At 33.4% G+C, this 26871-nt stretch overlaps 5 protein-coding genes across 8 annotated transcripts; 3 read left to right on the forward strand and 2 right to left on the reverse strand.

The window, feature by feature from the left end:
• Positions 1-392: 392 nt before the first annotated feature.
• LOC123203355 (pentatricopeptide repeat-containing protein CRP1, chloroplastic-like) lies at positions 393-4656 on the reverse strand. 3 transcript variants are annotated; one of them, XR_006499290.1, is made up of 6 exons: positions 3242-4656; positions 2405-2557; positions 2166-2237; positions 1905-2007; positions 1510-1686; positions 393-1435 (listed from the first exon to the last, which is right to left on the reverse strand). XR_006499290.1 is itself a non-coding variant. In XM_044619713.1 (5 exons), coding segments are annotated over exons 1-5 (1503 nt in total). In that variant the 5' UTR covers positions 4415-4656; the 3' UTR covers positions 1724-1788. The 3 variants fall into 3 exon arrangements, 2 of the variants coding, with proteins under 2 accessions (XP_044475648.1, XP_044475635.1); XM_044619713.1 differs by lacking the exons at positions 393-1435; positions 1510-1686 and adding an exon at positions 1724-1790; XM_044619700.1 differs by lacking the exons at positions 393-1435; positions 1510-1686 and having other exon boundaries at positions 1894-2007.
• A 4832-nt stretch (positions 4657-9488) lies between these two features.
• LOC123209749 (pentatricopeptide repeat-containing protein At3g18110, chloroplastic-like) lies at positions 9489-15889 on the forward strand. Of its 2 annotated transcripts, none has more exons than XM_044627884.1 (5): positions 9489-13229; positions 13351-13551; positions 13728-13818; positions 14467-15221; positions 15369-15889. In XM_044627884.1, exons 1-4 carry the CDS (start codon positions 9646-9648, stop codon positions 15007-15009), a joined length of 4419 nt encoding a protein of 1472 aa, XP_044483819.1. In that variant the 5' UTR covers positions 9489-9645; the 3' UTR covers positions 15010-15221; positions 15369-15889. The 2 variants fall into 2 exon arrangements, with proteins under 2 accessions (XP_044483819.1, XP_044483818.1); XM_044627883.1 differs by having other exon boundaries at positions 9490-13229; positions 15372-15889.
• Positions 15890-16868: 979 nt separating this feature from the next.
• LOC123209801 (exopolygalacturonase-like) lies at positions 16869-18224 on the reverse strand. The gene is made up of 3 exons (XM_044627944.1): positions 18096-18224; positions 17713-18012; positions 16869-17618 (listed from the first exon to the last, which is right to left on the reverse strand). The coding sequence occupies exons 1-3, from the start codon at positions 18222-18224 to the stop codon at positions 16869-16871; spliced, it is 1179 nt and encodes a 392-aa protein (XP_044483879.1).
• A 1728-nt stretch (positions 18225-19952) lies between these two features.
• On the forward strand, positions 19953-20891 carry LOC123200718. Its single transcript, XM_044616064.1, has 3 exons — positions 19953-20148; positions 20237-20490; positions 20649-20891. The coding sequence occupies exons 1-3, from the start codon at positions 19953-19955 to the stop codon at positions 20889-20891; spliced, it is 693 nt and encodes a 230-aa protein (XP_044471999.1).
• A 1184-nt stretch (positions 20892-22075) lies between these two features.
• LOC123209777 (exopolygalacturonase-like) lies at positions 22076-23543 on the forward strand. Its single transcript, XM_044627915.1, has 4 exons — positions 22076-22204; positions 22291-22590; positions 22688-23203; positions 23310-23543. The coding sequence occupies exons 1-4, from the start codon at positions 22076-22078 to the stop codon at positions 23541-23543; spliced, it is 1179 nt and encodes a 392-aa protein (XP_044483850.1).
• Positions 23544-26871: the final 3328 nt, after the last annotated feature.

Genomic DNA, 26871 nt, shown 5'->3' on the forward strand with positions numbered 1-26871 from the left:
AAGACAAGTCAAGTTAAATAACCAATAAGCGCTTAAACTGTCAAAATACGTTTTGAGTTGTAAACTATAAAAAAACCACTGATAGACTCTATATTCAAAATAGACAATATCTTGACAATGAATTAGACTAATAGACCAAAATGTTAGTGAAACAATCATGGACATATTCCTTTTGTTGATGAAGGGTCATAAATAATATAACTTGACGAAAATTGCACGATATTAGATTACTTAAATCTCCCAAAAATTCAGCCTTTTAAAGTCGAAGCATTGAGATAAGAGGCAATAATGATGTTCAGGAATGAATGAACCTAGTTAACAGACTGCAAAATTCCTCTACTGATATAATATCATATACATTAACTATTATTTGATGAAATAACACGTGGTACTACTCAAGTGTATAATATAGGCCATGTTATGGAAAATAACATAACAATCCGTGCATAAATCCCTAAAAGATTACAAATGTGAAGGTTAAACATACCTAAGCCCACTTCAGTCCAGGAGCCTTCAAGTAACCTCTCTCAAACACTTTCTTCATTTACCATAGAGAACTTCATATTTCAGGTTGAACTCAACTGAAAGCTTCCAGCTTGTATTTTAGATCTACAGCCTCATAAACTGTCAGATTATGGCACAAAAGATTATCCGACACATTCTGTAGCTTCTTTAAGATCCATTATCCAGTGCAGTGAAGATTTTACTCACAAATTCTGCTCTTCTCCTAGAAGTGGCACCACCTCTTATGCTTATGAACATTTTCCATATAATTCAGTTTCATCTACACCGTCCAACTCCATCTACACTTAGTTTCATCATGGCACTCTATAAGAATGTCGAGCCTCCAATTTTTAACACACATTAATCTAGCACATAAAAAGCTGATTTACAATACAGTGCGAAGCCGGAAATAGTACAAGGGAAGTACCAAAATTACAGCATTATTACTCAGTCATGCGCAATATTTCAATCTAAAATGCAAAATTCTTCAACTTCCTTGCAAATTCAAGTTCAGATCATAAAAGCACTATTATCTTCGAAATGCTTCCCCTCAGTGCTTTTGCCAGTTGGAATATATGAAGTAAGTCACAAGTAATATAAAGTCTTATCCTCCATCGTAGGACTGTCAAGAATACTCAACATTCTATTCATGCATATCAACAACAAACGACCGTGAAAATATGTGGCCGTCTCACCTTTTTAGAACCATCATTCATCCAGCCAAGCAAAAAATTATTCGGAGATGACCTTGATAAAAAATGTTGTTATTATACACATACTTTACTTGCTAAGCGATGAGCCTTATCTCCTGAGTTAATTTTCCAAAGACGGTAACTTCAGCAATCCCACACCACACTCTATAATCCCAACTTCAAAATATCATAGACATCTAAGGAGCTGGTCAAGAGAGGGCCTTCAACCAGACAGAAACCTAAAATATTTAACAGTCAATATACCATTAGACCGGAAAAGGAACATGCCTGAAGGGGAATTCTCTTAAATTACCTGCTCCATGATACATCCGATCCCAGTCGTTTATTCACTCCAAATCAAATTTCATCACATTCCAAGCCCAAATGTTGGCCACACGGGCAACCTTGTTTAGTCTTATGATTACAGTGGAGTAGCAGGCCCAAGATTCAGATGTGAAATAGAGCATCCATCAGGTGAAGCCATCATGCTCTGGAAAATAAACCAAACACGGTTAGAAAAGCATAACATCCAATTATAAGCTTAGCCAGGAGATGGATAGAGCTCATTCAGCTTCAGCAAACCAATATGAAATCCTAAAAGGATTATCATATATAGAGAACTATCAGGAACCACATGGAATAAAATTATATCAAATACTACTAAAGTAAGAATGAATGAACCCAAAATGCAATCCATCTAATACTTACAATGCCTCTGTTGAAGGGCCATTAATGCTGTTTGCAACATCTCTCTAGCCTTTCTATCTGGGGTGCATCCAGAAGATTCCATTTCTTTGTATATTTCGGGCACCTGGCCAACCAAGAAAAGAAAATCTCCCATCATAAATTTTTAATTACTTTACCAGAAGTTAGTTAGCAAATGAAGCTCCTAACTTTATAAAATCTTATTTTCAACATTTCTATCATGTGAGAAGGGAGAATTTGAAGCAAATCAAGGGCAGTAAACACCTTATCAAACTTCCTTGCTCGTATAAATGCCTTCATAAGTGTACTATATGTCACCAAGTCAGGACTAATACCCTTCAATGACACCAAGAACATCATTTCAGAAACTGTATTAAGGAGCATATGTCAAAATGAAGTGCATAAAGAAAATAGTTTAATCCAACTTAATTTTGCAATATAGTATATATCATAGAAATTTATGGGCATCATGCACTTGCTGATAAAAGTTTAAGAAGGCTTACACTTTCTTTTATAAGTTGATAAATAGATAATGCTTCCATATGTCTACCAGCGATCCCAAATGCATTAATCAACACATTTAGCATTATCAAATTTGGTTCAATTCCTTCTGGTTCCATGAGCTGCAGCACCTTAACAGTCTGTTCACAATATCCCTGCATTGAAAGCAGTTTCACTAATGCATTCAATTAGTGAACTTGAAAGTGAAGCAAAATTACTTGCATCTCACTATCAAATCAAATTTAAACAGAGTTTCTTGGTTATTTTATCAGTAACAGATAAACCAGATAAGGGAACTTGAAAGTGAAGCCAAAATTATGTGCAGCTGATTATCAAATCAGTTTTAAAGTGAAGTTCTTGTCTATTAAATCAACAGCGGGCTATTAGTTGCCAACCGAGTTTGACAATGCTTCTTTCCTTTACCCTCTATGATAATGTTCTCAAAGTTTTTTAGCCCATTTAAAACATGAAATACACAACTTTCTTTCACAAATAGCAACATTTGTGTTGATTGTTCCAGACAGTATATTATAAAAAGACAATTTCTTGGATAATTTTACAAGCTCCACTAGAATATAGGTTAGTCAATTCATAAACACAGGCTAATACTACCAATGCTATATACACTTCAATATGCATCAGAATATCAAGCATTATGGTCAATCCCATGATATATAAAGGTCATTGCTGATCTTATTACTCATGAAGATAATGTCATCCATATTTAAACTAAAATAAATGGAGCTAAATATAATATACAAAAACATAAACTTGATACACTAATAGTAATAGGGACTTTAAAAAATTAAGAAAGAGAGAAAGTGAGAAATAGACTCTACCTGCTGAGCATAAGCATTTGCTAAGATGCAAAACATGGTAGCAGATGGTTGAAGACCTTCTGACTTCAGAGCAGATATGCACTCTTCTGGATCATGAAATCTCCCATACTGACCATAAATGTCAACTAAAATTGCATAAATGGCTCCGACTTCTTTATGCCCCCTGTATTTCATATTCTCAAAATTCCTCTTTATCACATCCCACTTCCCTTGCTCTCCCAAAATGCTAATGATGGTCATGAAAATTTTTGGATCAGGATAAAGCCCTTGCTCTTGCATTTCAGTGAACAACTCAAGAGCCTTACCAATATCACCTGCCTTACAGTGCCACCGAATCAAAGAATTCCATGTCATTATATCTGGCCTTATACCTTCTTGTTGCATTTTCTCGAACACTTCTAATGCCTCGACCAATTCACCATATTTTGCAAATGTATCAATAATGCTATTATAAATCTGCCTATCTAGTGACAATCCCTTCTCCTTAATCTCCTCCACAATGCCTATAGCTTTCTTCCACATCCCATTGTCCCTATAAAGGCCAATAACCTTACTATACACAAATGAATTCAACCGAAACCCCTTTCTCTTCATCTCATTGATTATCGACCATGTGTCTTCCAACCGACCAGCCTTAACATAATAATCCAACAGAATCTCAAAAGTCTCTCGATTCCTCCACACACCCATTTCATCCATCACCACCAAAACCCTAACTGTAAGTCCTAAAAGGCCTTTCCTCAAAAACCCTTTTAGCAAAGCGTTAAACAACCACACTTTTGGCTTCAACCCAAACCAAATCATCTCTTGGAAAATCGCATCAGCTTCTAAAGTCCTACTGACACTCCCAAGGCCTTCAATCAATGCCTCATAAGAAACCAAATTCGGACGAAACCCTAAAGCCTCCAACTCAGCAAGAAGAGCCATAGCCTTGTCAATATCCCCTACACTACAGAATTTCTGAATCAACTCGTTGTATGACTCACCCGAAAATTCCTCATTTGGGCACTTAGTACTCAGATTCTTCTGCTTGTTTACACTAAACCTAACCTCTTTAACATAACTTTTCATTGAATAATTACAAGAAAAATTTAATAACCTATATGTCACATTATATTTGGGGCAAAACAAGATGAGAGGATTTGCACCACCATGAAGCGACAAAAACGACATGGTTTCCAAATTAAATTTGGTTTTATCACCAGAATGATAAAATTTAAGAAATCAATATTTAAGCTGCTGTTAAACACTACTTAGAAGTATAGAGTTCATATTTTGAACTATCTTTTGTTTGATCGAGCCGTTCAATTCAAGCGTGATGAAAAATGGTAAGAGCGATAAACCTGTTGGAGGACAGGGAGACTGGAGCCGAAAAAGGCGTGGAGGCTTCGAATTTTCTTGGCTTTTCCCGTGTTTTGTTGGGAACAAACAGTGGTGTATGGCAGGTGCAGCATGTGAAAAAAAACGAGGACTTGGAAGTCATTATCCAAATTAAAATTATACATTCTGTAAGAATGGCAACTGTCTGGGACCTCCCAAAAGTTTCAAAATTAACATTGGGAATCCATAAACTTCCCCACTATTAAAAAGCCTTGGTTTACATCCCATTATTTTATGAGAAGATACCTCAACATATTATTGAGAAAGGAAATTCGAATAATGACCTTTGATCGGTAATAAAAAAAGGTTAATTACATGTTTACCCCTCATTGTCAAAACCTTTGGTGAATTTGACAATAAGATGAATTAATTTAATGAAAAATCTAATAAATAAAACTATGTATACTAATAATGAATACTAATCGATATACAGATAATTATATATATTATTGTTTAGACACGAATTAGTTTATACTATTATTACATATAGTTTTATTGAAATTTATTAGTGTTGATGACATGTTGGTCTTCGTTCTCGAAAAATCATGTAATATTTCTAGATAACTTTAACAAGTGTGACAATACAATCAATGAAGAGATCATGCCTCTTTTAGACCAATTCCAATATTTGCCATGAATTTATGGTAGTATCTAAGAGCAATAACTATTACAAAATCATATATAACATCATGCATTTGAACATACTCATAACCTTTGTCAATCAAGAGAAAAGAAGAGGTTATGGTATTTATAATAGCATAAACTTTGTTTTTGACATCTTCTATTGCCCTGAGAGTATCTATAAACCACCTCAAACCTATTCACTATCAAAGAAAACCTTTAACATAAATTCTGTAATCCTCTAAAAATAAGCTACAAAACAAAAGAAATTGATTTTGTCTCTATATTTTCTAAATAATTGAAGTTTAGTTCCCATTAGGATCTCAAATGCAACATACAAGACTTAGATTCCATATTGAGAAGAATGGGCTTTTGGTTTGAGGTTTTTATGACTTTGGATTATACAATTTCAACAACTAGATTTTAAGGTATAGGTTTTCCAAATTTCATATTATTTGATATTAGAGCTACTAACATATCTTTCGGTAGCAATCATGTGAGTAGATGATAGTCTTTTGGCGTTGAATTTAAAGAGAACATACCCAAAATTTGATTCAAGACAATCAAACCCACTTTGCAATGCATAATGTTTTGGTTAGAGACTGTGGGGGGATAGACCAAATCTAGTACCAAAGTTCCAAATCAATGCAAAAAGGGAACATTACTATTGGCCAACTGATGTAACAATTACTCACCTTAAACCCCTAAACAACTAACAAATTCATTTCATCCAACCAACTTTAAAATTTATCATTTGAACCCTGTCTTTAATTGAAAAAAAAAAAATTAAAACCCTTTCTCTAACTCTACCTAGTTTCAAATTCGTAATAACACTTATTATATTTAAAATTAGGGTTATAACAGTATCAAAATCACCCTGAAATCATACTTGAATGATGCGATTCTATTTAAATTACATCATATTATTGCAATTTTGACCGAACTTGTATCATTTTGATGCAATTCAAGCTAATATTACATTGACATGGCAACATGATTTCAATTGAACCGCACTGAAATAGTGCATTTTGGTTAGGTTTTAAAGTTTTTTTTTTTAAATATGGGTGAAAATATATTTAAGAAAGTTTGAGCGTAATGTATTATTAATCTTTAATATATATTAAAAGTTATTGAAAATATTTTTGCCTTCTCAATGTGTTTATTGTAAAAATCAAATAAATCCAGTAAAAGGTAATATACATACAATATCTATTTATTTTTAGTTTTTAGTTGTCCATTTAGACCTAACTTGATTGATCAATTTGGTTAAAGATGATAACTTGACCTTGAAAATAGGGTTTTCATCCTATATGAGGAAGGATTTCCTGATATAAATAAAACTGAAGATAGAGATAAAGACAAAAACAATCTCCAAAAATGAAAACGAGGATGAATATGTTCCATCATTGCCTTGTACTCTTGTCTCTCTATACCTAATCAACAATATAATTTATAAAGATATTCATTGCACTTTTAATTATTTAGTGGAGGGAGGACAAGGGGGTGGGTAAGGGGGTAAGGGGAGGGGATAAAGAGAAAATTATTCTATAACAGATAAAAAATAAGATTCTTCGTAATTCCCATAACTAAAACGAAGATATGTCGCATCTTATAGAGATGAAGACAAAGATAGTCATTGCCATCTCTTTTCTCCTTCTTGTTATTTCTACATTTCGTATCATATTTGTCTAGTCCTAATATCATATAATAACATAGTGTATAAGAATATTATCTTAATATGTCATTAAATCTATAATCTATGTCCAAGATTTTTATTACCGTCTTAAGAATTGCATTAAATTCAATTCTATATTAACTTAAAACTTAAAAAAAAAAAAAATTAAATAGCATGGTATTTATTAATTTACTATTTGAATAAAAAAATTAATAAATTATTTTGATTTGAAAAGTAAAATAAATGATAATTATTGTAACAGTTTTAAACAAATTATTCCTTACAAACTTACATGTAACCTTACATATTAGAGAAATAATTTTTTAATTAGTTAATTTTATCCATAATTTTAAACCATCACATCAAATTAAAACATATAACTGTGCACGATAATTTTAAATATAGTATTATTCTTTTAATTTATACCCTTAAAAACATAATATAGCACATCATTGAATGGTTTCGAATCAATATTCTTATAGGCATTATAATCAATATTTTAAAATTCAGATTGACCCAATCAAAAAGTTGAATTTTAGGTTGATTAGTCTCATTGATAAAGTTATTATTTCATAATTAAAATTTATATATGTGGTAGAAATATTTATTAAACATTTAAAACAATTTGATTGGATTTTAATGAGATCGATTGAATTTGAATTTAAGATAAACTTTACTATAATGATAGATGATATATCGATTATTATAGATCGTTACATCAATTTATAAGGAATTCTTTGTATATACCTTATAACAAATAATAATCATAATTTTTCATAAAAAGTATGAGAGCCATATTTAAGAAACTGAACTTCCAGGATAATTTTTAGAGATTGAAATAATTTAGGTAAACATAGATTTTTCAAAAAATTCTTGAACAAATTGTCTTCAATGACAGAAAAATTAATGTTTCATTCAAGATTAAAAATCTTGAATTGAATACAACATTCATAATTATTCTACTATAACTCAACACATTATTTTAACTTGTTCATCATTATTCTTCAATGACAGATTTAAAGATATTTATGATTTTTTTTAAAACAATGATGTGTTAATTAGAATTTTTTATTATTTTGTTTTATAAAAATTAAATCATATGATATGATATGATATTCGATACATGATATAAAAAATTAAGTTTTTAATATACGATATAATATATAAAAAAATAAAATTAAATATTTTTTTAATAATATCTTTAAAATGATGATTTTATTTTTATATATAATAAAAATTTTTAATAAAATTTAGATGACAAGTAAGTATTCAAATTTTTAAAACCCTGTGGATTTGAAAATAAACTGAAACATGGGTGGGAGCAGGACCTTTGGCCTAAAATTTATTACAAACTTAATATAAAATCTCATAAAAGCAGTGTATCAAAATGGACCAATCGGGTTGGGTCTATATTTTTCAATTGTTGGGTCATTCTGCCAACACCCATTGGGGTTGACGTTTTTCACGAGTTGGGTCATTTTGGTCAATATAAACGTCCCAACAATTACAAGAGGGTGCACCATCTTAATACCACCACCAACGCAAAGGTCAATCTACGGTTAGATTCGAACTAAATCTATTAGAATTTGAATTTAATTCAAACAAATTAGAAATGAGTCACTTTTATATGAGTTTGAGTTTAAATTTGAGTTATTCATCAAATTTTTTAATTAAAAATTTTGATATAAAACGACATTATTTTAATCAATATGTATTAAAACAACGATGTTTTAATAACAAAAATGAATTGAATCAAATTCAAATCAAGTTCAAACCTGGCTTTCATGAGCTTGACAAGTTTAAATTTGAACTTGAACTCAACTATATGTAAACCGAGATAAATTCGAACTCGTCTCGATTTGAATCTAATTGTAGGTTAATCTAATCAAATTGTCATATTAGTTTCGTTAACATCCCAATAATTACACGATAATGCATTAGATTATCGTATCGCATTTATGTTTAGCAATACGGGAATACAACATTCCACCATGATCAGATGTTAATGTTTTTAATCGTCAAATCAATTTGATCAAATCATTATATTGATTATATTAGCATGCTCACAATTGTAGGGTAATGCATCAAATTTCCAAGTCAAAATTATGTTTTGCATCCAACCAATTGCAAAGGAATGAGCCATAACACCATCATCAAATGCCAATGTTTTTCAATTGAAGGAGTAATCTAGTTTAACTATCGTGTAAACAATATTAATATCTTATTATAAGAGAATAAATAATAATACTTTACTTAAATTGAGTCTATTTAAAAAAAATATATATCATCGTATCATTAAAATATAATTCTATTTAATTAAATATTATTTCAATATTTATTTAATCTTTCATTAATTGTACTATTTAAAGCCCAATATAACCATTAGACCGGATTAGTATCCGTTTCAGTACAAAAATAATGTATGCCAATCATTTGTTAGGACCCAAGCCAACTGTTTAACCATATCAATGCTTGATCAAGATTTAAAAACATTGGGTAAGGGTACTTGGGCAAAAAATCAATATCAAAATCCCCATTTTAGCTCACGGATAGCCAGTTGGGCCACTCGTATGGGGACTAATGTTGCCGTCAATTCAGAAAATGGGTGCTGTTTGATAAAATTTTGTACCTAACAGTTTGCAGAACAACTCGCCAAAGGAGATACAAGACAAGAAGAAATATCTTGCATTTCATCTTCGCCTCTACTGAAACCAGCGTACCGAAAGCCATGGCGTCATGTAGCGGAGTTCTAGCACTTTCACAATACCCTTCACCTTCTAAGGTATGCAAAAACCCTTCTTTCTCGACCCATTATACCTGTTCTTGTACTTCATCTTCTACAACAACTACTACTAGTGATACTATTGAACAAGAAGCAAATGATACTGATGATAACGGTAAAGCACAAAAATTTAGTTATAGCAGAGCTTCACCTTCAATCAGATGGCCCCACCTCAAGCTCAATGAACTATACCCTACACCTCAAACCCACTTCACCCATGTCGCTCCCCAGGTGGGTTTTTCTCCTGAGGCTGAAAGGGAGTCCCAGGTTGGAGACTTTGGTGATGTGGTGGAGGTGAGTGACGAAAAGATTGAAACTTTGGGGAGAGTTAGTAAGACTAAGGTTAAGAAAATGAGTAAATTGGCTTTGAAGAGAGCTAAAGATTGGAGGGACAGGGTCAAGTTTTTGACTGATAGGATTTTGGGGTTGGGAGGTGATCAGTTTGTTGCTGATGTGTTGGATGAGCGGTTGGTGCAGATGACACCTACTGATTATTGTTTTGTGGTGAAATGTGTTGGAGAGAAGAGTTGGCAGCGTGCATTGGAGGTTTATGAATGGCTTAATTTGAGGCATTGGTATTCGCCTAATGCTCGGATGCTTACTACAATATTGGCGATTTTAGGGAAGGCTAATCAGGAAAGTTTAGCTGTGGAGATATTTATGCGGGCTGAGCATGCGGTTGAGAATACTGTCCAAGTGTATAATGCTATGATGGGTGTGTATGCGCGCAATGGTAGGTTTAATAAGGTAACGGAATTGCTTGATCTGATGCGCAAGGGAGGCTGTGAGCCAGACCTTGTGAGTTTTAATACTTTGGTAAATGCACGGTTGAAGTCAGGTTCTATGGTGCCTAATTTGGGGATTGATCTTTTGAATGAGGTGAGGAAGTCAGGGATTAGACCAGATATAATCACGTATAATACTCTTATCAGTGCTTGTTCACGTGAGTCAAATTTGGAGGAGGCTATGAAGGTTTATGGTGATTTGGAGGCAAATAACTGTCAACCTGATTTATGGACTTACAACACAATGATTTCGGTTTATGGAAGATGTGGACTGTCTGGTAAAGCACAGGAGCTCTTCAATGAATTGCAATCCAAAGGGTTTCTCCCTGATGCTGTGACATATAATTCTTTGTTGTATGCTTTTGCAAGAGATGGCAATGTGGAGAAGGTGAAGGGCATATCTGAAGAAATGGTGAAAATGGGCTTTGGTAAGGATGAGATGACATATAATACAATTATCCACATGTATGGGAAGCAGGGCCAGAATGAAATAGCATTGCAGCTTTACAGGGACATGAAATTGTCCGGCCGAATTCCTGATGTTGTCACTTATACTGTATTGATTGATTCACTTGGCAAAGCTAATAAGATTTCAGAGGCAGCTAATGTGATGTCAGAGATGTTGGACTCAGGAGTCAAACCCACTTTAAGAACTTATAGTGCTTTGATTTGTGGGTATGCTAAGGCAGGGAAGCGTTTGGAGGCTGAAGAGACATATGGTTGTATGCTTAGATCTGGCATTAGACCTGATCTTCTAGCATATTCAGTCATGTTGGATATCTTTCTGAGGTTTAATGAGACGGAGAAGGCCATGGTGTTGTATCGAGATATGATTTGTGATGGTTTCATTCCAGATCATGAACTTTATGAGATCATGCTTCGAGTTCTTCGGAGAGAAAGCAAAGTGGAAGGTATTGAGAAGGTGGTTGGGGATATGAAAGAACTATGTGGTATGAACCCACAAACTATTTCATCCATTCTTGTCAAGGGTGAATGCTTTGACCATGCTGCTGAGATGCTGAGATTTGCAATAGGTAGCGGGTGTGAACTTGACCATGAAAATTTGTTATCTATTTTGAGTTCATACAGCTTGTCTGGCAGGTACTCAGAAGCTGCTGAATTACTTGAATTCCTGAGCAAACACACTTTAGAATCCACTTCTTTTGTGACTGAAGCTCTGATCAGTATGCTTTGCAAGTCTCAGCAATTGGATGCTGCTTTGGAGAAGTACTGTAACACTTGGGGATCTGGTTTGTTTAGTAAGAGTAAAACAATGTATGAGTCCTTGATTCATTGCTGCACTGAAAATGAACACTTTGCTGAAGCTTCTCAGGTTTTTTCTGACATGAGTTTCTATAGTGTTGAACCATCTGAATCTCTCTACCGAAGTATGGTGCTTGTTTATTGTAAGATGGGCTTCCCAGAGACAGCACATTCTTTTATTGATCATGCAGAAAAGAGAGGCATTCTTTTTTATGATTTTTCTATTTATGTTGATATAATTGAGGCATATGGGAGCTTGAAGCTGTGGCAAAAGGCGGAAGGCTTGGTGGGGAGTCTTAGACAAAGATATGAAACTATTGATAGAAAGGTCTGGAATGCTTTAATACAAGCTTATGCTGCAAGTGGCTGCTATGAGCGAGCTCGGGCTGTTTTTAACATGATGATGAGAGATGGCCCTTCTCCAACTGTAGATTCAGTTAATGGTCTCTTGCAAGCGTTGATCGTTGATGGTAGATTGAATGAGCTTTATGTGGTGATCCAGGAGTTGCAAGATATGGATTTTAAGATTCGCAAAAGTTCCATTCTTTTGATGCTGGATGCATTTGCACGAGCAGGAAACATATTTGAGGTGAAAAAAATATATCATGGAATGAAGGCTGCCGGTTATTTTCCTAGCATGCATCTTTACAGGGTTATGATTGCGTTGTTGTGCAAGGGGAAACAGGTGAGAGATGTTGAGGCCATGGTTTTTGAGATGAAAGAAGCAGGATTTACACCTGATCTTTCAGTATGGAATTCTCTGCTCAAGTTGTACACAGGAATTGAGGATTTTAAAAATACGATTCGTGTTTACCAGCAGATTCAAGAAGCTGGACTCCAACCAGATGAGGATACTTTCAATACCTTAATTATAATGTACTGCAGGAACTGTAGACCAGAAGAGGGATTATCACTGATGCATGAAATGAAAAAGGAGGGTTTAGAGCCTAAATTGGACACCTACAAAAGCCTGATTTCAGCATGTGGTAAGCAACAACTGCTGGAACAAGCTGAGGAACTTTTCAACGAATTGAGATCTCAAGGGCATAAACTAGATCGCTCCTTTTACCACACAATGATGAAAATATATAGAAATTCTGGAAATCATTCCAAATCTGAAAAGCTATTAAGCCTAATGAAAGAGGCTGGAGTTGAACCTACAACTGCGACAATGCATTTACTTATGGTCTCTTATGGAAGTTCTGGACAGCCCCAAGAAGCTGAAAAAGTTTTGATTAACTTAAAAGAAGGTAGTTTGAATCTTAGCACTCTACCTTATAGTTCAGTTATTGATGCTTATTTTAGAAATGGAGATTATAATGTTGGAATTCAAAAGCTTGTGGAGATGAAGAAAGAGGGTATTGAGCCAGACCACAGAATATGGACATGCTTCATCAGGGCTGCAAGTTTGTCTCAATGCTTAAGTGAAGCCATTATCCTCCTAAATGCAATCCAAGATGCTGGGTTTGATCTTCCTTTGAGGTACTTCTTAGTTACTGTCAGGTTGAGGTCATCGTCTACAACATAGAACCTAATTTTTTTTTCCCCCTCTTCTCTTTATTTCCTGTCAATGAAATTTTTTTTGTGTGATTTTGGTTTGTAGGCTTCTGACAGAAAAAGTTGAATCACTAGTTGGCGAGGTAGATCATTGTCTAGAAACACTACAACCTGTGGAGGACAATGCAGCCTTTAACTTTGTCAATGCTTTGGTGGATCTGTTGTGGGCATTTGAGCTCCGAGCCACTGCTTCATGGGTTTTCCAATTGGCAATCAAGAAAAGCATTTATCACCATGATGTCTTCAGGTTGGTTTATTTTTACGTTATTGGTATCATTTGTCTATTGAGTTTCAACATTGGGCTACTGTTGGATTATAGAAAAGTTCTAAATATAACTTATAGTTTTAAGCTTTTAGGTTCATTAGTATACTGATACATAGTAGTCTTATTGTTGTTTATGTCTTTAATTTTTTCTCTTGCAGGGTAGCTGACAAGGATTGGGGGGCTGATTTTAGAAAGTTGTCAGGTGGTTCAGCTCTTGTTGGTCTTACTTTATGGCTTGATCATATGCAGGCATGTTCCCTTTCTTAACTTTTTTCGTGATTAGTACTATATGGATGAAAAATCAAAATTTGAAATTTCAATAAAATTGTGGTAGTAGTTCTTCCAGTGGTTATGTTGCTGTGACTTTTGGTTGTTACTATCAACACATTGTTGTCCCACTACTTTAAGACATCTCCAACAAGCTCAAAGTTGGTGCCCCATTCATGGGACATATGAAAATGGAGTAGTTGTTGAATTTAAAAAATTTTTCTTTAGCTGATATAATAGTTTCAAAATAATGACTTCAAATTCTCCCATTAATCAAAATCTGGGCTACTGAGTTGCAACAAAGTTCACCTTTGTCTATTGGAACTTCTGCATTGTGGCAAACAATCTAATTTCTTCCTTTATGTGATTTTTCACTTCATTGATGACAAATGTAAGCATATAGATGTATAAGAAAGAATTTTTGTTGTACTGATTAGTAATTAAAGACAGCATTAGGATTGGTTGGGACTGCTTATCTCCAGATGTTGCTATGACATAAGTATCATCCATTAATCTTTTAGATTAGTTGCAGGTGTCTGCTGTATGAATTCTTAGTGTCATTATCCATTCACCAGGGCTTTCTATTTATGATAGCTGTGTCTTAACACATGTTCTAACCTTCTTTTGCAGGATGCATCCTTGCAGGGCTATCCAGAGTCTCCAAAATCAGTTGTTCTGATAACGGGAACGGCAGAATATAACATGGTTTCGCTTGACAGTACATTAAAGGCTTGCCTTTGGGAAATGGGATCCCCTTTTCTTCCTTGTAAAACCAGAAGTGGACTCCTTGTAGCTAAAGCCCACTCCCTCAGAATGTGGTTAAAGGACTCCCCATTTTGCTTAGACCTTGAGTTGAAAGATGCTACATCTCTCCCTGAATCAAACTCAATGCAGCTGATTGATGGGTGTTTCATAAGGCGTGGCCTTGTACCTGCTTTCAAGGACATAACTGAGAGACTTGGGATTGTGAGACCAAAGAAATTTGCAAGGTTAGCTTTGTTGCCAGATCACATAAGGGACAGGGCTATTAGAATTGATATTGAAAGGCGTCAAGAAAAGTTGGAAAAGATGAAGAACAATGCTCAGGACAGAAGGATAAAGCAAAAGAAGAATATTAGAATGAGAAAATTTGTTCGACGAAGCTTTACATCAAAGCGAGGAAAGGCTAGTTGAAATATGTGCAAGCTAATTGACCAAAGAAGAATGGCTTGACCTTTAACTTATTCCTTCTGCCTCCTGCATGGCTGAGGATCTGCATATCAGTCCCTATACATCTGTTGAAGTGGCTGCCGACATTTCTTTCTCTTCATCAAATATAGTTTTGGGATAGCTGCATGACATTGACTCATTTGTTGCCACTCAGCCAAGATCACAGAAAATCTATTGTAAGTTGATTTTCATTTCTTCAAGTTTCCTAATTTTATTTAACAATTTACATTTTCAGTTATAGTTTAGAACATCATTTTGTTCTGTGGCATATTATTCTTCTTTCCAGGAAGCACAAAAATATAAATAATGTTCTTTTTTTGTAGCAGGAATGATCACTGCTGAAATTCTGAACAAGCATTTTTCTCATCTTTCATGAGGACTCAGCAGAATATCACATGGTTTCTATGACCATATCTTCTGTCATATTAACATGGAAGAAAGCAGCGCGAGAAGAAGTCTGTGCATGCCACGGTTGTACAACATCAACCACCAGAGGGGCTTCTCAAAGCACCATGGCATTTTGCCATGGAGTTATTATCTGTCAGGGCACTAGCTTTGATTCTTGCTCAGCTGTAACGATATCCCCAGAAAGTGATAGTTTTCGTCATCAAGCTGTGTTAAAAGTTGGCAGTATCTCCGGCAGTGTAACTGTAAACACCGGAAAGGTGAGATTGTGAACTCAAGCCTAGTTGTACATTAGGGAATGTGCATGTTACAGGAGGGAATGAATTTTAAGCCCCAGAATGTTACTAGTCTGAGTGACTATGAGATTTGAGCCTTCCTTCTGCGTACAAAATAAGAGCTTGTTACCTTGATTTAAGATTAAATTTGATTTTTAACCAGATGATACATGAATCATAGGTAAACTATATATATTTCATGGGATAAAGAAATAAGAACTAGGAACCAGGACTCTTTTTGATTGATAAGTTATACGCCACAAACCAAAAAAAGTTGATTTGTCACAAATGATATTATAGTCATTCTGCGTATTTTCTTAAACAATAGTGAGACAAATTTTAGTGAAGATATTAAGTCTCATGAGACATAAGAAAATCTAATCGTGATAAATATAGGGGAGATATTAGACATATAAGTCTAAGATAAGAAACTAAACAATAATGAATTGTTTGTTTAAAGTAGACAATATTTTGATAATAAATTAAACTAAATCTTGGTAATAGACCAGAATATTAAATTATAATGTTATATTAATAATTTTATATTTATTTATAATACATTTTAACTAAGAATAGAAAAAAAAAATACAAATAAATTGTTTTATTGATAGTACTATGATTAAGGAGTAAATTTTCTAATCTAACATTGTGCTGTTACAATTTTTTTTTTTTGTTTATATGCTCCCTGATTTGTAGATAAAAATAAATTTATAACAATGGATTCAAAAATGCAAATAAAATAGTGTTTTTAGAAGCAAACGTCAGTAGGGCTTGATCTTGTTTCATTTCAATTCGAATTTAAGTTGGAGTTTTAATTCAATAGTTTAGTTTGAATCCATTTCGATAATACCATTCATCTTATCGATGACACAATTAATTATGATTATAATATTATTTATCTCGTTAGTAACTCTTCGACAATTTCTTTAATTATATAAAATTGAGTTTGAATTAACCATTATTGATTTGACTTAAACTTGAGTTAGAGTATTTTCGAACGTGACTTAACTCAAATCCAATATACCTTATAAGTAGTAACAAAAGTAATAAAAATTAATTTTATTCATATGCAAATGATTGAATACACAGTTTCATCTGGCCTTGCGTAAGAGTTGAAGAATTGTCAATAATATGATCCAGAAATTAGGCTTTGCTTCTGCATGCAGGCGGGTTCATGACACCAGAAATCATGGGTTTGACATTTTCACATTCAGATATTGCTGGCTCTTTTCCAATGTATTTAAGTTGAATATCAGCAACCTCCACACCTTGACATGGCATACCACTGCTACAAACAAGCTTCATAGCAACAGGAGTTGCAGAAGTGCCTCGAATTCTCTTGAAGCTGATATTACTGAGCTTAACACGTGAAGGAACCTGTGCATTGCATTGATTCCATGGACAGTATACTTGATCTATGAGGATAGGATTGCTGACATTAACCATGTTAATGTCCTCGAAATGAATCATAGATGCGGAGTTAACAGTAGAAGCCGGCCAAGTTTTTATTCTAACACCATTGTCAGTGTTAGTTAAAGTGCAATTCTTGACAGTGATTCCAAACACTGGTTCTTCTTTCTCAAACTTTCCTAAGCTTCCTATACTGATACCATGACCAGGTCCGCATTTAACATTGGTGATTGATACATTTTTGCTTCCATCGCCAATGGAGACACAATCATCACCTGTTCTGATGTGGGAATCTATTATCTTAATTCCACTAGATCTCCCGATATGGATTCCATCAGTGTTGTGGCTATCGGCTGGTGCAATAATGTAAAAGCGTTGAAATGTTAAGTTGTTGCAACCCAGGATATTAACATGAAATTGTTTGCTGTTCAAGGATCTTATATTATGGACAAACCCATTGATGATGAAGTCGAACCTTATGTTCTATCCAACAAAGAAAACAAGTTTTGTTAGAGTAATATATATACCATACTTGTAAATAGATATGAATGCTAGATATGATTGGTTTAAAGCTTACAATGGGAAGTTGTTGGCAAAAATTATTGCCACAATTACCCCAAGCCGAGGCTCCTTGGCCATCAAAAGTTCCACCACCTGACAATGTAAAGTGTTCGATACGTTGGAAAGTGACCCAACTGCCATCCTTCGTCACTTTGCTATTAGTTAGGGCTTTAAGGGTGCCTTGAACCTCAACCTCAATAGCAGCCTTGCATGGACCCTCGAAAGTCATGGGACTTAACAAGAATATCCCTTTTGGAATAAACACTTTGCTTGGAATAGTTGACGCACATGCCTTGTTCCACGAACTGATTAAAGCCTGAGACAATTGTAAACAACATTTCAATGAATTGATTAATTCTTATCCATACATATTTTGGATTGCAATAAACCTGTGGTTACCTGGTTGATATCAGCTCCAATCTTTGCACCTTCTTTTGTCACGTCAAAAACCGATAAAGCTCTAGTTGTTGACACAAACAATACCAAGACAAACTTTGCCACTACGAATTTCGCCATGTCTTTCATCATAATTATTTTACACTCCTTTTTTTTTCTACTACACTCTTATGGATGAATTCTTAAATGTAATTAATATGAAATCTTACTTTTCTGTGAGCCATTTTATACTGTAATGAAGAAGCTTGTGACATTAATCTCTAACAAAATATTCAGCTAATTTTTTATTGGTAGTACGTTGTAACATAATTTTATATTATTTACCATTTTCAGTTAACTTTGTCTTATTTTTTTCAATCTAGACCGAAGAACAAATAGGGTATGGAAGTTGAGAAATAATGTGAGCTATGAGAGGATTGATGCATAACGATTGATAGATGTTAATTACAACATTGTCTAGTTGGAACAAACACTTTCTCATTCAAGGCTATGGCTAGAATTTATATGGCTTGTTTAAATTTGTAGTATATTATGGTTGCATATAATCAGTTAAATTGGGTATATGGGTAATATGTCATTATTTAGTTAAGTATTATTTTATTCTTAATTCAAAATCAATTAATTATATGATATCATATTATCTGTATATGTAATTATATACTAAAAAATGTATGCACATAGTTTTATTATAATATCAAACAACAAAAACAAATTTTTCATATATAAAAGACCAAGTAAAATAAGGCAATCTCAAAAGAAGAAATAACACCATAAATCTCTTCATGAAAGTAAGTTTGATTGCCAAAATGTACATTTTTGAAAAATTATACATGTTTAGTCTCTGATCTTTCGTTTGAAAATTTCTGCATGGGGTTCTTAATATATCATAGATTCTAACTGAAACAAGAAGGCCTATAAGGACTTACTAGAAATCAAAATATGGGATTCATTACAATGAATTAAATCTTTGAATTGGTGAGCAGTTCATCTATAAGGAATGACACATATGCACACAGGGTCCCGCTAAACGAAGTGGGCTCTGGATATTGATTTCAATATTCTTTTTAGGCCACAGACTTATCCACCAAAAGTTCCTACCTATTAATTTTCAAAAACTCAAATATTTATCCAATTATTAATTTTGCTATTACTATTAGAGGTAAAATTATTATTTAGCAAAAATATTTAAAAAACAAAAAAATTATCACATTTCCTTTTTAGATTTAAAAATCTAACAATTTCACCCCACCTAAACCTTTTCCGTTTCCTCTTAGGTTTGAAAAATGACCATTTCCCTTAGGTTTTTTCAGTCACCACTGTTGATTGTTAGAGACAATGAAAACCATATTCTTTCTCCCTCTCGACTTCTCTCTCCATCCCAATCCATCCCCGAACTATCAATGAAAACCACATTCTTGCAGATTGACCTTTTGATTAGATCAAAGCCTGGCCCGAGTCTAAAACATTGATATAGTCTGCAAACATTTGTTAATTTAAGGGCGTAAAAATTCTAGTATTTCAAAACTCATCACCTAGACTAAGTTAGCCAAGACCTCTAGTTGGATAAACTCATTAAAGCCTCACTGTCATATAAATATACAAAAACTTCATAATCAATCAGCTAGATGTGAGTTCATGGACGTCAACTAAATTAAGCCTCTTGCTTTTTCATGCAATCACGTTCGTATAATTTATGGGCTAAGATATGAGATTTTTGTGTCAAATCGTGCAGCAATTTCTTGTTTTTACTTGTATATTTTATTCCTTTGTTATCTATAAAAGGCCATCATATTGGTTCTTCTGTAAGCAATTCACCAACACATCTTTTCTTTCTTTCTTTCCTACAATATTTTAATAGCTATGGTTCTCACTCGTATCTTCGTTATAGCCTCATTGCTTCTCTTCTCATCGCTTACCGTTGCCTCTGCTGGTGATTATGGTTATGGCACCAACCCTGAGAGTGACAAACCAAAGTCTCAAGGTTACGCTTCTCAATCATACATTGAGAAGTTGAAATTTGAGTTAAAGGGTTACAGTTCCAAAGTAGAAGATAGTGGTTACGACTTCAGACAAAACGTTGAGAAGTTCAAGTTTGAAGAGAAGGGTTATGATTCTAAGTCGGAAGATAATGGTTAAGACTTCAGACAACACGTTGAGAAAGCTTAAGGCTGAGGAGAAGGGTTATGATTCTAAGTCAGATGGCATTAGTTATGGTTCCAAACCGTGCACTGAGAAGTTAAAGCTTAATGGTAAGGGTTACGATTCCAAGCCAAAAGCTAACGGTTATGACACTAAACTGTACGTTGAGAAATCAAAACATGAGCAAAAGGGTTACAATTCCAAGCCAAATGTCAATGGTTATGGCTCCAAACCGTATATTGAGAAGTCAAAGTCTGAGGTAAAGGATTATGATTCAAAGCCAGAAGGTAATGGTTATGACTATAAATTGTACGTTGAGAAATCAAAAAATAATGAAAAAAGGGTTACGATTCTAATCTAGACAGTGACAATTATGGCTCTAAACTATACGTTCAGTGATCAAAACATGAGAAAAAGGGTTACGGTTCCAAGCCAAATGTTAATGGTTATGGCTCCAAATCATTTGCTGAGAAGACAAAGTATGAGGAAAAGAATTACGATTCAAAGTTAGAAGGTAATAGTTATGATTTCAAGCAATATGTTGAGAAATCAAAACATGAGGATAAGGGTTACGGTTCTAAGCCAGAAGATAATTGTTATGGATCTAGTCCTAAGGACAATGAATATGTTTCCAAGTATGAAGGTAATGGTTATGAATGAAAACCAAATAGTATCGACCTTGGCCGTTAATCAGCACCAACTGGTTGATAAATTTATTCATTGTTTGCAAATGTTCTATGACCTATTCTTTGTTTTGTTTTTCCTTTTCAATTTTCCAATGTCTCCAAATTCTTGTTGTTCAAATTCTTTGATTTGTTGTAAGAGGAAAGTGATCATGTGTTTGTAATGAACATGCAATTGTGCTATAATGTATTCCTCAACAATTCATGAGATGTGAATTAAATTAAGCTTCTTGATATTTGAAGGTTAAATTTTAATTTCTTGATATCATGTGTATGTCAAGTAACGTGACAATCCTTCACATGATAGATCTTTGACGAAGATGCTTCAAGTCATCACTTTTATGGTTGTGTCTTTGTTTTGGCGGTTGGAGAGAGTGTCTACATATAGGAGGTCAACTAGAGAACCATTGCTAGAGAAGGAAGGGGAAGGGATGAAATCCCAAAGAAAGAGGAAATGATCACTTTTCAAAAATGTAAATATTAAATTTGAACTTTGGGTTTGGGTGGGGGGAGGGGTGGTGAGAGAGGAGGAAGAGGAAAATGTGATAAAATTTTAATTTTTTAAATATTTTTAACTAAAAGTTATTTTTACTTTTAACCCTAATTATGAAATTTAATATAAAGGTAGGAATTTGAGTTTTTAAAAGGTAACAAGTGTGAGTTTAGGATTTCACCAAACCTTGGGTGGGAAAAAGTCTTTTGGCCTACAAATTAATTAATATTTCTGTATAGAGATTCTAACACAACTATCTTTTCAAGAGATTCTACATATTGATGTTTTATATCTTTCCAAGAGATTCTAACACAATTATTTATTTTGAAAAGTGTTTTGCTCCAACTAGACATATTGTTATTAACAAATTATCAATCATGGATGCATCAATCTGACGGCTCACATTATTTCTCAACTTCCATGCTCTATTCCTTGGTCTAGATTGAAGAAAAATAAAACAAAGTTAACTGAAAATAGAAAATAATATAAGATTATGTTACAACATACTGCAAATATAAAAATTAGGTAACTATTTTGTTAACATTAATGTCACAAGTTTATTCATTGCACTATAAATGGGACACACAGAAGTGAGATTTCATATCACAATTACATTTTTTAATTCATCAATAAGAGTGTAGAAAAAAAAACAGACGAGTAAAAGAATTATGATGAAAGACATGGCTAAATTCGTAGTGGCAAAACTTGTCTTGGTATTGCTTGTGTCAACAACTAGAGCTCTTTCGGTTTTTGATGTGACAAAAGAAGGTGCAAAGATTGGAGCTGATATCAACCAGGTAATTACATGTCTATTGCAATCCAGAAAATGTATGATTAAGAATTAATCATCCCATTTAAAATTTATTTACAATTGTTATATTAGGCTTTAACCAGTTCATGGAGCAAAGCGTGTGCGTCAACCATCCCTAGCAAAGTGCTTATTCCAAAAGGGATATTCTTATTAAGTCCAGTGACTTTAGAAGGTCCATGCAAGGCTGCTATTGAGGCCGAGGTTCAAGGCACCGTTAAAGCCCTAACCAATAGCAAAGTGACAAAGGAAGGTAGTTGGATCACTTTCCAACGTATCGAACACTTCACATTGTCAGGTGGTGGAACTTTTGATGGCCAAGGAGCCAAAACTTGGGGTACTTGTGGCAATAATTTTTGCAAAACACTCCCCATCGTAAGTTTTTAAATCAGTCATATCTATCATGCATAAGTAATCAAGTAATTAATAAGTGTGGTATACCTGAAACTAACTTCTTTTCATCTTTTGATAGAACATTAGGTTCGACTTCATCATCAAGGGTTTAGTCCATAATATAAAATCATTGAACAGCAAACAGTTTCATATTAACGTCTTGGGTTGCAACGACTTAACTTTTCAACGGGTTAACATAATTGCTCCAGCTGATAGCCCCAACACTGATGGAATCCACATTGGGAGATCTAGTGGAATTAACATAATAGATTCAAACATCGGAACAGGTGATGATTGTGTCTCCATAGGCGATGGTAGCAAAAATATATCAGTCACCAATGTTAAATGCGGACCTGGCCACGGTATCAGCATAGGAAGCTTAGGAAAGTTTGAGAAAGAAGAACCCGTGTTCGGAATCACTGTCAAGAATTGCACTTTAACTAACACTGACAATGGCGTTAGAATAAAAACTTGGCCAGCTTCTACCGTTAACTCTGCATCTATGATTCATTTTGAAAACATTATCATGAATAATGTCAGCAATCCTATCCTCATAGATCAAGTATATTGTCCATGGAATCAATGCAATGCAAAGGTACCTGCTCAATAAACAATTTATACATTACATATATGAATTCTTACTGAAATGATCATGATATTAAAATTTATGTATTTCCTTTATATTTCTTTTCTTTGTTCAGGTTCCATCACGTGTTAAGCTTAGTAACATTAGCTTCAAGAGGATTCGAGGCACTTCTTCTACTCCTGTTGCTATGAAGCTTGTTTGTAGCAGTGGTATGCCATGTCAAGGTGTGGAGGTTGCTGATATTCAACTTAAATACTTAGGAAAAGAACCAGCAAAATCTGAATGCAGTAACGTCAAACCCATGATTTCTGGTGTGGTGAATCCGCCCGCATGTAGTAGCAAAGCTTAAATTACTATCAAATATTTATGGACCATATTATTCTACACCTTTGTTCACATTTATATATTCATGAGTAGATGGAATGATGTATTCAACAATTTATACAGTAATGAAATTAATTTCATAACAAACAGATATGCCTAGCTCCATATTTAATTGTTTTTTAAACCTCATTTAAATGGCGGTGTATTTACAGATTTGACAGTAAATAGGTCAGCAGATTCATATTATAAGTAATGTGAAGAATAACTTTAATGTTTTCTTATAAAGTTTAATCATGTGTTAATCAGCCTTGATGTTTATATTTTTTGCTTCTTTCACTTTTAATATCTCTAAAAGGAAAAAAAAAAAATTTAACAGATTCTAACACAAGAGGGTAAAGAAACATCAAATTAACTTAACAGATTACACGCCGGCTTGTAACATTCCATAATATATTTACAAGATGATCATACTTTCTTTGGTCAAATCTATAACAAACTGGCTCATTATTGTGATATTATGTATTTATATCCTTGTTCACAGGATGAAATCCGAGATTTGAATTAAGAGGAATATGTATAAATACACAATTTCTTGATTGTGAGATAGGTTATTACAACGTATTTAAGAATTTTTTATGAAAGAATAAATTAATTAACCTGCAAATAATGAAACCAAGAAACCTTGATAACAAAGATAAGGTCAAAATCAATTCAAGAGATGAACATATCATTCACTTCTAGATTTGGCATTTTAATTTCTTCGTAATTATTCTTTAATTTTCCTTATTTGTTACACAATACAATTTTTTCTCATTATTTTTTATTCTTATTAGGCATTAACCTTATGCTATCATTATTTTAGATAGTATATATCTTCATAAATCTCAAATGGCTTGTGTCCGAGCTATATAAAATCAGTCTTATGCATTAATCATTTCTTGTATGAATTGATATGAATCTGCCTGCTATTTATTCTGTGAATTATTTGGTTCTGTTTATACTGGTTGAACTCTAGACGTGCTCACATCTTGGTTCTGTTCTACAAGTCTAAGTTAGGTTGCATTGTATAGTTTTGTTCCATGATAATAGTATATTTGTATGTATGTATGTGTGTGTGTGTGTGTGTGTGTATATATATATATATATATATATATATATATAGAACTAGTATTATTCTGAAATTGATTTATTTGCTAATGAAAACGCTTAATATAAATTAATTTTATTTATTAATAAAATTTTATACAATCTAAAATTTATAGTAGTTTGTTTATATACCGATTTTATGATTTTAAATTACTATTTCATCATGTAGCGAAAAATTCAAAAATTTTATTTAAGATATTCCAACATGCTATTAACCCTTTTATAATTTTTTTCATGATTTTATAAGTTATACAAATTTCATAAAGTTTTTGGAATCTTAAACTATCAATCTAAAAAATTTTGGTAGTCTTTGCAACTTGTGAAAAAAAAGGTAGTTTTAGAGGGCTTTTTAAATAATTTTTAGTTTGAAATTTTTTAATAAAAAATTACGAAGTTGCCGTCTTCCCTGATGAAGTTCTTCGTCTCTCAAGACTTCTCTGATGCCAATCGGATATCCAAATGAGAGGAAAGAGATCGTCGGAAGGAGATGATACTTCGGGAGGGAGAGGTTGTCAGTAATGTTGTCGGAGATGTAGTCGGAGATTTCAAAACGAAACCCTAGGGTGAAACTACCATTTTTTAAAATTTAGGCTAGGGGAAACTTTTAGTTTTTAAAGTTTAAGGAGGCAAAAATAGATTATATTTTAGCTATTTTTAATATTATAGAGAAAATGATAATTTTACTCTTACCACTATTAATTTTAATTGCTCATGGGTGGGTAAACGGTATTTTCATAGTTAATGAGGGGAACTTTGAGAATTCAACATAGTTTAGGTGGGAAATAGTTGTTTGGCCAATAAAGAAATTGAAGAGCTACAAGGGGACAAACAAAATGTGCAGTCTATAAGACTAATAAGAGAAAGAAGACCCCATAGTTATTCGGAAGATTATGTTTTAAGTTGCTTTAGTAAAGAAGATCCCCTTACAACAAGTTATCCCTCCCCTATATGCACATGGTAATTATCAAATTAAATCAATTTTCATTCATAATATTTCACAAGTTCTTATTAATGGTGTAGATGAAAGGATGAATAAAGAGGTGAAAGTCTTATATGACAACAAAACTTGGAGTCTTGTAGAGTTACCAAAGGGGAAGAAAGCAATTGAATCCAAATGATTTTAAAAATAAAATACAATTTGGATGGCTTAATGGAGAGATACAAGGCTAGACTTGTTGTAAATGGAATTAGCCAAGTGGAAGGACTTGATTACAATGAAAAATTCACTCCAATAGCAAAATTGCATCAACTTAATATTAACAATGCAATCCTCAATGGAGATTTAGATGAAATTTTATGAAAGTGTCACAAGGATTATGCATTAAGGACAAGGGAGTTGTTTGTAAATTTTATAAGTACTTATCTGGACTCAAGCAAGCCTCCATGCAATGATTTGATAAGCATTCTGAAGCTTTATTGTCTTGTGGTTTCAAGCAAAAAATTTCAAATAATTCACTCCAAATGGCATAGTAGGATGGTGATGATGGTGTACTTATATGATTTAATTGTTGTAGGATATAATAGAGACAGTGTGCACAATTCAAGAGTTTTTTGCATGGATGCTTTCAGATTAAGGTTTAGGACCATTGAGTTGTTTTCTTGGCCTAAAAGTTAAGAGGATAGAAAAGGGAATACACCTAAATCAACAAGAAGAATGCCAATGACATAATAGTTGAAGTTTGGATGGAGAATGTGAAATGTGTAGAAACACCCAGTCCTTAACAACATAGACTTTCTGAAGATGTTTGAGAGTTGCTTAAAGATGCATAGAGTTATAGAAAACTAGTTGGAAGACTCTTTTATTTGACATTAACTTAACATGATTTGTCATATGGAGTCCATTTACTAAGTCAAGTTTGAAAAGTCCAAGACAACCACACACAGACATGACAAAAAGCATAATCGCTATATTAGTAAGATATCAGAGCAAGGGATTTTCTATTCTAAAACCAATGAGATAATTTTAAGAACATACTCTGATGCAGATTGGGTAACATATTCGACCACTAGAATATCACATTGTGATCCAAAAAAAAAAAACCTATAGTATCATTGCCATATACAAAAGCTGAATAGAGGGTTAAGGTAAAAACAACCAAAGAAATTGTGTGGTTGACTTATGTCCTTAAAGATTTGTTTACAGAAGTTCCATGACCAATAAGTTTGTTTGTTTGTTTGTTTTTTTTAAATGCAAAGTTAGTTATTCA

The sequence above is a fragment of the Mangifera indica genome, chromosome 2 (genome assembly GCF_011075055.1).
Source record: "Mangifera indica cultivar Alphonso chromosome 2, CATAS_Mindica_2.1, whole genome shotgun sequence".
Taxonomy (NCBI): domain Eukaryota; kingdom Viridiplantae; phylum Streptophyta; class Magnoliopsida; order Sapindales; family Anacardiaceae; genus Mangifera; species Mangifera indica.

Bases quoted from the DNA above. Each gene is read 5' to 3' on its own strand.
- LOC123209749 (XM_044627884.1), top strand. From the start codon at position 9,646: ATGGCGTCATGTAGCGGAGTTCTAGCACTTTCACAATACCCTTCACCT. The intron at 13,552-13,727 runs GTTGGTTTATTT...TTTCTCTTGCAG, and splicing joins TATCACCATGATGTCTTCAG to GGTAGCTGACAAGGATTGGG. The intron at 13,819-14,466 runs GCATGTTCCCTT...CTTCTTTTGCAG, and splicing joins TATGGCTTGATCATATGCAG to GATGCATCCTTGCAGGGCTA.
- LOC123200718 (XM_044616064.1), top strand. From the start codon at position 19,953: ATGGTTCTCACTCGTATCTTCGTTATAGCCTCATTGCTTCTCTTCTCA. The intron at 20,149-20,236 runs GTTACGACTTCA...TTAAGACTTCAG, and splicing joins TTCCAAAGTAGAAGATAGTG to ACAACACGTTGAGAAAGCTT. The intron at 20,491-20,648 runs GTAAAGGATTAT...CATGAGAAAAAG, and splicing joins TTGAGAAGTCAAAGTCTGAG to GGTTACGGTTCCAAGCCAAA.
- LOC123209801 (XM_044627944.1), bottom strand. From the start codon at position 18,224: ATGATGAAAGACATGGCGAAATTCGTAGTGGCAAAGTTTGTCTTGGTA. The intron at 18,013-18,095 runs GTAACCACAGGT...CAATTGTCTCAG, and splicing joins TTGGAGCTGATATCAACCAG to GCTTTAATCAGTTCGTGGAA. The intron at 17,619-17,712 runs GTAAGCTTTAAA...TTTGTTGGATAG, and splicing joins TTTGCCAACAACTTCCCATT to AACATAAGGTTCGACTTCAT.
- LOC123203355 (XM_044619700.1), bottom strand. From the start codon at position 4,414: ATGTCGTTTTTGTCGCTTCATGGTGGTGCAAATCCTCTCATCTTGTTT. The intron at 2,558-3,241 runs GTAGAGTCTATT...CTTTCAATGCAG, and splicing joins CAAATGCTTATGCTCAGCAG to GGATATTGTGAACAGACTGT. The intron at 2,238-2,404 runs GTAAGCCTTCTT...GTGTCATTGAAG, and splicing joins ATCAACTTATAAAAGAAAGT to GGTATTAGTCCTGACTTGGT.
- LOC123209777 (XM_044627915.1), top strand. From the start codon at position 22,076: ATGATGAAAGACATGGCTAAATTCGTAGTGGCAAAACTTGTCTTGGTA. The intron at 22,591-22,687 runs GTAAGTTTTTAA...ATCTTTTGATAG, and splicing joins TTTGCAAAACACTCCCCATC to AACATTAGGTTCGACTTCAT. The intron at 23,204-23,309 runs GTACCTGCTCAA...TTCTTTGTTCAG, and splicing joins GGAATCAATGCAATGCAAAG to GTTCCATCACGTGTTAAGCT.